At 44.1% G+C, this 12,097-nt stretch overlaps 1 protein-coding gene across 4 annotated transcripts in view; it reads right to left on the bottom strand.

Annotated features, from left to right (window-relative positions):
* Window positions 1–959: 959 nt before the first annotated feature.
* The window catches only part of LOC141802741 (glutamate receptor ionotropic, kainate 5-like), a 302,416-nt gene continuing 291,278 nt past the window's right edge, over window positions 960–12,097 (bottom strand). For 2 of the 4 annotated variants that reach the window (XM_074686437.1, XM_074686438.1), the window contains exons 19-21: window positions 7,225–7,353; window positions 4,499–4,719; window positions 960–2,751 (exon numbers count right to left, since the gene is read on the bottom strand). In XM_074686437.1, the coding sequence (XP_074542538.1) occupies window positions 1,999–2,751; window positions 4,499–4,719; window positions 7,225–7,353 (1,103 nt within the window). In that variant the 3' untranslated portion in view covers window positions 960–1,998. The remainder of the gene's footprint in view (window positions 2,752–4,498; window positions 4,720–7,224; window positions 7,354–12,097) is intronic. The other 2 variants (XM_074686439.1, XM_074686440.1) reach the window with 1 other exon arrangement.

The raw sequence follows: 12,097 nt of genomic DNA, 5'->3' as shown, positions 1-12,097 counted from the left end.
GTGTTTGGAGAGTTACTCACCTGGACTTCTGGTCATCAGTCTGCACACCTTTACAGCACAGCAGCCATCAGAGGAGAGGTCAAAGGTCAGCACGTCAGCACACCAGGGGGTAATGAAGTCACAGTCTGCAGCGTTTTTTGGTACATTGACTGATTTTTTTATTCCAAACTTGTGTCTATATACTGAACAGCTCCTCCAGTCACCCACACGTCAATATCAATAAGAATGAACGACAGAGTCATCATCATCGATAACCACGAAGGGTGGAGTCATGGTTACCCATAATGATGAAGAACAGAGTCATCATCATCGATAACCACAAAGGGCGGGGCCATGGTTACTGATAATGATGAAGAAAAGAGTCATCATCATTCAAAACCATGACGGGTGAAGTCATGCTTAACAATAATGACCAAGAATAGAGTCATTATTGATAACCATGAAGGGCGGGGCCATGGTTACCGATAATGACAAAGCACAGAGTCAACATCATCATCAAGACTGTGAAGGGTGGGGTCATGGTTACCGATAATGACGATGAACAGAGTCATCATCATTAATAACCACGAAGGACGGAGTCATAATTACCGATAATGATGAAGAACAGAGTCATCATCATCTAAACCGCGAAGGGCGGGGCCATGGTTACTGATAATGAGGAAGAACAGAGTCATCATCAACAGTAGCCATGAGGGGTGGAGTCATGGTTACCGATAATAACGAGTCATCATCATCATCATCATCAATTACCACGAAGGGCGGGGCCATGGTTACTGATAATGAGGAAGAACATCGTCATCAGAAGATGAGCAGCAGAGTCACAAACAGAAAAACATCTTCTTCATCATCTTAATCATCATCTTCATCATCGTCTTCATCATTGTCGTCATTGTCTGAGCTCTGCTGGTCTGAATCTGAGGGAGGAGCCGGGGAGATGAAACACACACTCACACACACACTCAAGTCCACACACACTTTTTATTTCACTTTAATAAATGATTTCTTTGTTTTGCTGGTTTCTGCACAGTTTTCTGCAAACAAAACTCCAGAAATATTAAAAACCTAAACTCCAGGCACTGCTCTGAAAATAAAAACAAGGTTTTTTTTTTTAAGATCACAAATGTGCAGAAGGTGATTCACATTTTGGTGTTTTCTCTGAAGACGGGTGGACCGTAAATCAACAACGTAGAGATTCAACGATCAATATCAGCACTAATGTTGGTGTGAGGGTGGATTTAACTTCCTGTTTGGTGAAGAGATCAAAGAAATGAACACACACAGAGTTACCGTAAATCAAAAATATAAAAACAAAGAAAACACTCGGATCAGACGCTCCAACAGGAGGGAAAGTACAATCAGAAACGCTTTTTTTTTCTAGTTTGCCCTCGAAATACCTCAATGTGTGTGTGTGTGTGTGTGTGTGTGTGTGTGTGTGTGTGTGTGTGTGTGTGTGTGTGTGTGTGTGTGTGTGTGTGAGAGCCCCTGTTAGGAATAAAAAGGACACCCTGCGCTTTGACTCCAGAGACGTCCCAATGATTGACAGATGGAAACTGTACAGCTGCTCTGCTACAGTGTGTGTGTGTGTGTGTGTGTGTGTGTGTGTGTGTGTGTGTGTGTGTGTAGGTTTCCCTCTGTACAAACAGCTGGTTCATTATTCAAACAGTAAAACATCGTCAGCCCGTCTCTCGGCTCCTCTGACTCCTCCTCTTGGAACGGAGCCGTCTGATTGGCCGAGGCAGGAGGTGGAGGCGGGACAAAGTGGCGTCCGATAGCAGTCACTTTCTGTCAGTCATCGCGTTTTGTCGTTGGTGCGATCCACTCTATCAGGGTGTTTTTGTTTGCGTTACGGACTCCGTCAACGGGTCACATGGTTTCCTGTGCCCCCCCTCCTGAGGCCGGTTTGGACTGATCCAGTTCACCTTCGGGGTCAGAGTTAACCAGAGTTTTAAAGCCACGACCTTTGACCCCTCTGGTGACTGACCTGACAGTTCCCACCACTCAGTTGTGCCCCCCCAGTAAGTCTGTCGGCGGGCGCGTCGGCGTCTTTGGAGGCGGGAGCGGCCGAGGCGGTGGCGGCGGTTTGGTGTTCGCCCGCCGCGGACTCCTCACCCCTCCGCCCCCGTCGCTGTCGGCTCTGTCTGCTGGGATCGGAGGAGGCGGCGGAGGGAGGCGGGGCAGCGACATGGACCCGTGATGGTAGTGGAGGTGGTGATGAGGGTCGTGGCGCTGGTGGTGACCCGGTGCCGGCGCAGACGGAGGGATCCTCGAGCAGGACGAGGCGGAGGAGGAAGAGGAGGGAGGAGGGGGAGGTGGGGGAGTCAGGGTGGCGGGACGAAGGCTCTGGATCCGCCGACACTCCTGACAGATCCTCACGTGACTGCACGCCTGCAGGAAGCTGCGTGGCGGTGCGGGCGGAGCCACCAGAGCTGATGCTGGATTATTGGTGGCGTTGACGCCAAGCGGGTCCTCCAGGAGCCTCTGGGGCCCAGGTCCCAAATCAGGGCACCCCCCCAGTCCCAGCCCTGCTGGCCCCCCCGTCAGAGGACCCGACCCGCTGTACAGTTTGCCGTTACTCAGACGCATGTCGCGGACCAGGCGGATCGGGCGAGGGGCGGCCAGAGCGAGGCGGGACGGGTGACGCAGGACTCCGCCTCCAGCGCTGCTCAGAGGGCGCCGCCGGCGAGAGCGGGAACTTTTCTTACAGGAGACGGCGTTTCTGAACTCAGTGAGCATCTCCTGACAAACAGACACCTGAGAGACAGACAGGCAGAGAGACAGACAGACAGACAGACAGGCAGACAGACAGAGAGACAGACAGACAGGCAGAGAGAGAGACAGACAGAGAGACAGACAGACAGACAGAGAGAGAGACAGACAGAGAGACAGACAGACAGACAGAGAGAGAGACAGACAGGCAGAGAGACAGACAGACAGACAGGCAGAGAGAGAGAGAGACAGACAGGCAGAGAGACAAAGAGAGAGACAGAGAGACAGAGAGAGAGACAGAGAGAGAGACAGACAGACAGACAGAGAGACAGGCAGACAGAGAGACAGACAGACAGAGAGAGAGAGGGACAGACAGACAGACAGACAGACAGACAGAGAGACAGACAGACAGACAGACAGACAGAGAGACAGACAGACAGACAGACAGAGAGACAGAGAGGTTGGTAGACTGACTCCCAGAAACTCTAATAACTCTTTAACTGACTAAAGACCCGTTTTCACCAAATGGTTCAGTCTGGTTGGTCTTGGTACGGTACACATTTTGTGGCGTTTCCTTTGATCAAAACCATGACAGGTCCCCAAATTACGGACCTGTACCGTCCCACTTTTTGGTTCCCTTCTGTTGGGGTGCCAGACATACTGATCCAACCCCAGAAGGTGGAGCTAGAAACACTGCAGACAGCTGATTGGTGGAAAGAATGGTCACTTCCTGTGCAACAGTGCTAATAAAGAAACAAATCTTGATTGCGCCTTGAAATAAAGAAGACAAATTGCTGTATGTCTTTCATGTGTCATGTTTTTCTTCTTCGTTGGATTAATTAGCGGGGTACACAGTGTCATGCTGCTATGGCGTCACAACATTATGTAGCTGATGTGGCTATCACATCCGACTTACACACTCCCTACTTCAAGGCGCACGGTTAGCTGAGGAAACACAAACAGAATCAGGCTTTACTGATCCAGACCGTACCAAACTGTACCGATCCGTACTGGACCACTTGGTGGAAACGGGCTAAAGATTCTCATGAAGCATAAAATGAACTTAGAGTCTCTGTGAGGACTCTCTGTCTGGTGTGGATTACAGTGACACCTGTGGTCAGAACTGTTAGTGCTTTTTTTTTTTTCTTTTTTACAAAAAAGAAGACTCAGTTTCCCATGAGCACCATCACCCACTGTCATAAAGTCATCACTCTTGCCAAGGCGTGTTTGTTTTGGAGAGCAGATCTTCTGCTTCTCTTCATTCAAGATAACTTTTCCCAGGATGCAAGTGTGACTTTGAATTTCCCATTAGTAAAGTACATTCTGTTACTTTTTTATTGGTCGTCTGAGTCGATTCCTCCATGTTGTGTTGTTTCAAACTCTAAAAGACAGCTTCCTTGGTCAGGTCTTGCTCATAAAAAAAAGATTATAAATGTTAAAAATACAGGAAAAATAGAGATTAATTTAACTTCTCATTATCACAGGCAACACTTTAAAAGTGAGATCACCTCAGGATTGCTAAGAAAGTCCTCACAGAGTCTTTCAGGAAACAAACGTAAGTATTAATTTTCATCCATTTCATAAATTCTCATCAAACTTCAACACGCTCTGACCTCACACACCTTCATCAAACGTCATGAGTAAAACATGTAAAGCTGCGTTCAGAGTGAAATATCTGGATGAACTTTGAGTTAAACACATTCTGATTATCAGCTGTCAGTGCACACACACACACACACACACACACACACACACACACACACACACACACACACACAGGCGGATGACCTACTGAGGAGTTTGAGCTGAGGCTGAGGCCGGGGGCGGGGCAGGAGGAGGAGGACGAGAGAGGAAGAGGAGGAGGAGGAGGAGGGTGATGATGTGGGTTTACCTCGTCCGTCTCTGCGGTGCGGCGCGTCGACCACACAAACTCCATGATGGCCACGAAGACGGCGATGATGAGGCCGCAGATCAGGACCACAAAGATCCCCCCGATGTTCTCCATCCCCAGACCTGAAAGACGAGGAAGACACACGACAAAGCAGAGACGAGGTTTGTTTGGGACTTTAAAGGTTAGATTCCCTCGCAGCTAACGCGCTAAAGGCTAAAAAAAGAAGAAGAAGAAGTGTTGTGTAAGTATGTCTTGTAGTTGATTACACAGATAAACAGTCATGTGTGTCTGTGTTCCGGAATGTTCTTCTGAGTTACAAACAGCTGAGTGGTTTCCATGGTGATGGAACACCCAGGGACAGCTAGCTGATCTAGAGCGGGATTTTTGGGTAGGACAAGGCTCTGAAACAGCTGTTACTGTGTCAAAACCGTGACAGCTAGCAGAAAAAGGATTAAACTCAGAGCTTCCTAAGACTCTAAGGAAAACAGTGATGTGCTTCACATGTCTGTAAAAACAAAAATATGACCAGGATAGGGAGTTAAAAAAGGGGTTAAGATAATAGTGGAAAATTCTGATCAGTGATAACATTACAGTCAGTCAGAGAAAAACCAGGTTTCGTCTAACAGTTGGCCACATACCATCCAAAGGGTACAATCTTTTTCTCAGATATCCCATTTGTTAGAAGCAGGAGGAGTCAGGGAATGTTTTGATCCCTTATTTCTGTCTGTGGGGTGAAGTTTGTGTATTTAATAGCAGTTAAACATATGATATCTTAGTTTTTATATGAAATATATCTGCAAAAAAAAATTAATTTATAATTTGAAAAAAAAAACAAAATTTTGGAAATTAAAAAATTTAATAAAGTCTTAAAACAAAAAACAGAAATTTAAAAAACCTGCAAATATGTCAAAAAGATTTAAGTTTAATAAATAAAAAACGACATTTCAAAAATTTGTCAAAGATTTAGAAAAAAATTGAAATTACAAAATAATGTTAAAATTTGAAAAAACCTTCAAAAAATCAAAAAATTTGAAAAAAATCAAACTTTTGCAAAAATGAAAAAAAAAATACAAAATGAAAAAAAATGAAATTTGTAAAAAAAAATTAACAACCTTGAAATAAAAAAAAATACAACATTTCTTACAAAACTTTCAAGAATACTTTAATTTGATAACGGGTTTTGATAATATAGCTAACATATAATTTTTTGTTGTTTGCTCATATCTTCCACATATCAAGCATGTATATTAAGCTGGCATGTTGGCCCATAAATAATCATTGAATAAATTAACATAATAAATACTAAATAAACCCATCCACACAGAATTAAAATCTGTGAGTCGAGTTCTTTGGTGAGAAAAACGTATAAACTTTTTGTTGCTAAACAATAAAATCTCCAAACTGTATTACATAACAAAAAGCTGAATACAGGATAATTAGTGGTAAGATCAATGAACATTTTAAAGAATGAAGTCTGTCAGTGAAAGTACGCTGAAGCAGTTTTTGACAGAACCACAGAACTCTTCAATTCATTTCAATGGAACAAAAATGTTAAAAATGTTGGAAATTCTAAAAAGTAAAAGGTTATAAAGTGAAAAATATAACCACACCTTTCCTAAACATGCCGAACATGACGAAGGTGGACGGTGAAAATCAAACTGTAAAGACTGAAAAGTGCTGAAAAGGTCCAATGAATCCAGTCAACCAAAATTAACCATGTAAAATCAGGGTAAAGATAGAAACTGCTGTTCCTCAAATGTCCACTAGAGGCTGCCCCCAAAAGTGAGTCAATCCCCCATAGAGCCCCATGTTAAAACGTCCAACTTCCTCTACCGATGGCAGCTGCACAGAGTACATTTTGCATGTGACTCATCTGTTTGTGTTATATAAAAGCTTTTATAAGAACATCCTGGGGGCGTGGCCTCTTTGATTGACAGGTGGAAACTTCTTTGATGTCAGGACAGCAGCAGTGTGTTTCCTCCTCCTTCTTACAGAGGACCACACTTTGTGTCTGTCTTTCTTTGCAAGGACACGGAGAGTTCAAAGAACAGCACACACACACACACACACACACACACACACACACACACACACACTTACAAAGCAGAGAGTGGCTATTCTACGCAATCAGCAACAAAGAGACACTTGATTAGCCTTAATGGGTCTTAACGGGATCTTAATGGCTTGATTTTCTCAGACTTCACTCACACACACACACACACACACACACACACACACACACACACACACACACACACACACACACACACACACACACACACACACACACACACTGATAACCGTACGGCGTGACCTTATTTCCCCTGTGCTCGGGGAGTGAGAGAAAGCTGCAGGAAGGGACGACAGAGCGCGGAGCTGATCGATGCTCAGACAGGACTCACATTCCCGTAATGATCGGCTCCTAAAAACATGATCTGAGCGAGACAGTCAATGAACACAAACCGTCTCATCTTGTTACACACGGGGAGGAAAACAAACACGGGTCGATCGTGGAGACGCTGAGGGAAAAAGGGACTCTCACTGACTCCATATTTACGTTTTTGTCTGTCACTCTGAGACAGCAGGAGACGGACAGAGGGCTCTGCCGGTCTGTGTGTGGCACCCACCTTTGGCCCGGTGGTCCTCCTCTTTGGGACACTGTCCTCCCTCCCACCAGCGTCTCTTCAGGATCTCCAGCCTGTTGTTCTCCTGCAGCTGTAAGATCCCCAGAGTGATCTCGTCTCTGAACGGGGAGCCTGAGGAGAGAAGGAGGAGGAAACATCAGGTCGTTGACCTTGATTAAGAGCTGTGAATAAAACCACTCACAGGGAATCAACAAACTGGACACGCTGCACAGGCTCCGACTGACCTTAAGCCAGTGAAACCACTTGAAATCGTTTATATAACTTTCTTTATTGGAGCAATTTTGACCAGTGACAAACTAAAGTGAAACAAAACAGAACATCCAGTTAACAATTTTCCCCTATTTTTATTGTTGCTAGGCACCGCCTTGTGTGGCAGCTCTGACTTTGGTCTCTTTTTTGTCATTTGTTGGTCGTGGACACCAAACTGGTTTTGTCTTCAGTGATATTTTTACTATTTTTGCTCCTGTGTTTGTCTGGAGATCCTACATGTAACTATGACTGCATTGTTTACATGTGAAATCAGCTGTTAGCAGCCTGTAGCATGTCAACGCTAACTGGTGCTAGGCCAGATGTCTTCCCACAAGGTGAGGAGAAGGAGGTGAGGACGACGTGCTGGTTCTCAGGTGTGAGCTAAGAAGTGACGACATCGTTATTGGGAACATTAGATCTATCTCCAATAAGATGGACGAGCTAGCCGTGCTAACCCAGCAACAGAGGGAATAGAATAGAATCAAATAGAACTTTATTGTCATTGTAACAAGTACAATGAAATTGAAGTCACAGCAGCAATCAAGAAAACAAAAGTAAGAAAGTGTATAGAAAGTGTACAAAGCTCCATAAGAAAACAGATGCTGACAGCTTGTCCATCATTGTCCAGTCAGCCAGTCTCCACCTCCACAGGGTCCAGGACTGAGCTTCTTCAGCAGTCTGTTCAGTCTCTGTCTCCTGGATCCTGTCTGCTCACAGCAGGTGAAGCTCTTCACATGTGGCCTTGGTGTCTGGGGTTAGCTCTGTTAGCCATGTCTGTGAATAGCATGATGCTACTCTGCCTTCTGGTATTCCCTCTGTTGCTGGGTTAGCACAGCTAGCTCGTCCATCTTATTGGAGATAGATCTTACGTTCCCAATGAAAGGACAGGTCCATGTCGTCACTTCTTAGCTCACACCTGAGAACCAGCATGTCGTCCTCACCTCCTTCTCCTCACTTTGTGGGGAAACATCCGGCCTAGCACCAGTTAGTATTGACATGCTATGGGCTGCTAACAGCATGTCTAATGTTAGCTCTGTTAGCCATGTCTGTGGATAGCATGATGCTACTCTGCCTTCTGGTATTCCTTCTGTTGCTGGGTTAGCACAGCTAGCTCGTCCATCTTATTGGAGATAGATCTTACGTTCCCAACAACGATGGATGGAAGGACAGGTCCATGTCGTCACTTCTTAGCTCACACCTGAGAACCAGCACGTCGTCCTCACCTCCTTCTCCTCACCTTATGGGGAAACATCTGGCCTAGCACCAGTTAGCATTGAGATGCTACAGGCTGCTAACAGCTGATTTCACAAGTAAACAATGCAGCCATGGTTACATGTAGGATCTCCAGCTAAACACAGGAGAAAAGTAGTAAAAATATCACTGAAGACACAAAAAGTTTGGTGTCCACGACCAACAATGAACCATACAAAGTAATGATCCACTCCAAATACAAGGAGGTGCGTCTCCAGCACAAAACACTGCCCTCTGCTGGTCTGGTGGAGTATTGCAAGTACTTGTTTTTCTTCTTATGTCACTGGCCTCATTTGTGAAATCTTAGCGAGGCTTCAGGCCTCAGAGGAAACGCAGACAGCAAACAGGGAAAAGGTCGATTCAGCCTCCAAATCTTCTGGATCTCCATCGAGTCCACAGGATAAGCCCTAACTTACAAAATGAAGCCTGAAATCCAACATCTGGTCGTCTGCTGCCGTCTTTGACTCATCAAACCGATGAATACTTCTCTTTTTATTGGAGACAGAAAGCTCCTCTTCAGCTGGAGCTTTCCATTCATTAATATTTCACAGAGCTTCTTTCCTGCGAGCTTCAAGGTGAGAAAGACGCTCGTTCAGCTCAGCGTTTCTGTGGGAGGATAACCCACAGTTCAGCCTCTCACCTGCGCTTTGTCGGAGGTGTCGAGCCGCGCTGACAGGCACCTGTGGATTGGAGTGGATGTGCAGAAAAACTGAGCTACATTCACAGACCATCTGTGAGAGGGATAAAACGCAGCCAGCTCTTTATTCTCTGTAGATAAATCACCGAGCTGTGAAGAGCTGTGACGCTAACCTGCACATCTCCGGCCTTAACTGTGCAGCTTGTTTTTACGATGTTTACTCTGAGTTTTACGGCGCTTGACGAACGCGCTCACACCTGTCAGACCTCTGCGCCGCCTCACAGGAGAAGACTCCTCTCTGAAGTATTTCCTGAGTCCACGTTTTACTTTACGGTACCTGTCATTAGTATTTTGTCCACTGCCTGTGTGAATTATGAAGCTTTCCCCCTGACTGTCCTCCGTCCCCCGCTCCATTCATCTTCTTCCTTATTCCATTAAAAAGTGACGATGACTTTCAAAGAGTGACGGACAGCGAGGAGATAAGTCTGCCACAAAGCGATGACACTTTTACTCGTTAGATCCTCCATATTTTACAGATACCCAGTGATTCATCTCTCACCTCCTGACTTTCTTTTCTTTTATTAAAAAAAAAGAATTATGCACTTTTTATGGAAACTTTCCTCTTAGAAGTCGAACACCTCATGTGGAAAGTTTCCAAGCTGATGATCGACTTCAGGTAATACGTCTTTTTCAAATTCAATTTTAATATTTCACTCCTTCCTTTTCCACCTTAATGAATCTCTCTGTCCTCAAACAGAACTTTAACCCGGATGCAAAGCGATACGTTTTGGTATTTTCTAGTATGAAACGTGACAACAAGCTAACTTTGTCAGTTTGTAGCGTAGTTTAGCAGCTGCTATATTTCTCTCTGCTCACAGCCCGGTGCTCTGAGACGTGTCTGTAACGTGTAACGTTAGTGAATCCTGGTTCTGTCCTACCAGAGCTCATCTACCAACTCCAACCTCACCAAGCAGAGCTAACGTAACCTGGCTCTTCATTTTATTGATAGACTCTCAAGTTTGAACAGACCACTGCAGAATAACTGCTGACTGTGGGTTGGAGACAACATTAGCACAAACACTTTAACCTGGGGTTTAGCCTTTAGCTCATGTTTGAGCCTATAACTTGTGTTTCAGCCTTTAGCTTGTGTTTAAGCTTTTAGCCCCTGTTTTAACCATAGCTCTTGTTTCAACCTTTAGCTTTTCTTATAACCTTAAGCCTGTGTATAAGCTTTATAGATTATGTTATAGCCTTTAGCTTCTTTGTTACCCTTTAGCTAGTCTTTAAACTTTTGTCTGAGTATTATCCTTTAGTTCATGTTTTTCTTAAAATTGTGTTTTAGCTTTTAGCCTGCACTTTTGCCTTTACCTTATATATTAGCCATTATCTCATTTATTATCATTTAGCATATGTCTTAGCTTTTGGCTTGTTTTAGCTGTTAGCCTGTAATTAGGCCTTCAGCTTCACAGGCTAGCTTTTAGCCCCTGTTTTCACATTTAGCTTATGTTTCAACCTTTAGCTTTTCTTATAACCTTTAGCCTGTGTATAAGCCTAAAGCATGTGTATGAGCCTTATGCTCATGTTTGTAACTTTAGCCTATGTATTAGCTTTAAGCCCCCCATTTCACATTTAGCTCATGTTTCAACCTTTATCTCCTGTTGGAGCCTTAAGCTTGTGTTGTAGCCTTTAGCTCATATTTTAGCCATCAGCCTGTGAATAAGCCTTTAGCTCGTGCTTCGATCTTTTGCCTGTGTATCAGCTTTATGCTACTGTTTTGGCATTTAGCTCTCCTTTCAACCTTTAGCTCTTCTTATAACCTTACGCCTGTGTATAAGCCTTATGGTTAAATTATAGCCTTTAGCTCCTACATTACCCTTTAGCCAGTCTTTAAACCTTTAGCCTGAGTATTATCCTTTAGCTCATGTTTCTCTTAAAATTGTGTCTTAGCTTTTAGCCTGCACATTTGCCTCTACCTTATGCATTAGCCATTATCTCATTTTTTTAATCATTTAGCATATATCTAAGCTTTTGACTTATGTCTTAGCCGTTAGCCTGTGATTAGGCCTGCAGCTTGAAAAGCTAGCTTTTAGCCCCTGTTTTGGCAATTAGCTCATGTTTCAACCTTTAGCTTGTCTAATAACCTTTAGCCTGTGTATAAGCCTAAAGCATGTGTATTAACCTTATGCTCATGGTTTTAACTTTGGCCTATGTATTAGCTTGAAGCCCCCCATTTAGCATTTAGCTCATGTTCCAACCCTTATCTCTTGTAAGAGCCTTAAGCTTGTGTTGTAGCCTTCAGCTCATGTTTTAGTTATTAGCCTGTGAATAAGACTTAAGCTCATGTTTTAACCTTTAGCTCTTGTGTAAGCTTTAAGCCCCTGTTTTAGCATTTAGCTCAAGTTTAAACCTTTACCTTTTCTTAAAACATTTAGCCTGTGTATAAGCCTAAAGCCTGTGTTTTAGATTATGTAATAGCCTTTAGCTCCTACATTACCCTTTAGCCAGTTTTTTAGCCTAATGCCTGAGTATTAGCCTTTAGCTCATTTTAAGTTTCAAGCACCAATATTACCCTTTAGCCTGTGTTAAAGCTTCAAGCCAGAATGTTAGCATTTAGCATACAACTAAGCCCTTAGCTCGTGTTTTAACTGTTAGCCCGTGAATAAGCCTTAAGCTCATGTTTTGACCTTTAGCCCCTGAATTAGCTTTTAGCCCCTGTTT

Source organism: Halichoeres trimaculatus, unplaced genomic scaffold (assembly GCF_033239565.1).
Source record: "Halichoeres trimaculatus isolate MK-OKI-2021-1 unplaced genomic scaffold, fHalTri1.1 fHalTri1_scaffold_14, whole genome shotgun sequence".
NCBI lineage: Eukaryota > Metazoa > Chordata > Actinopteri > Labriformes > Labridae > Halichoeres > Halichoeres trimaculatus.
This window is presented reverse-complemented; position numbering and strand designations above follow the sequence as displayed.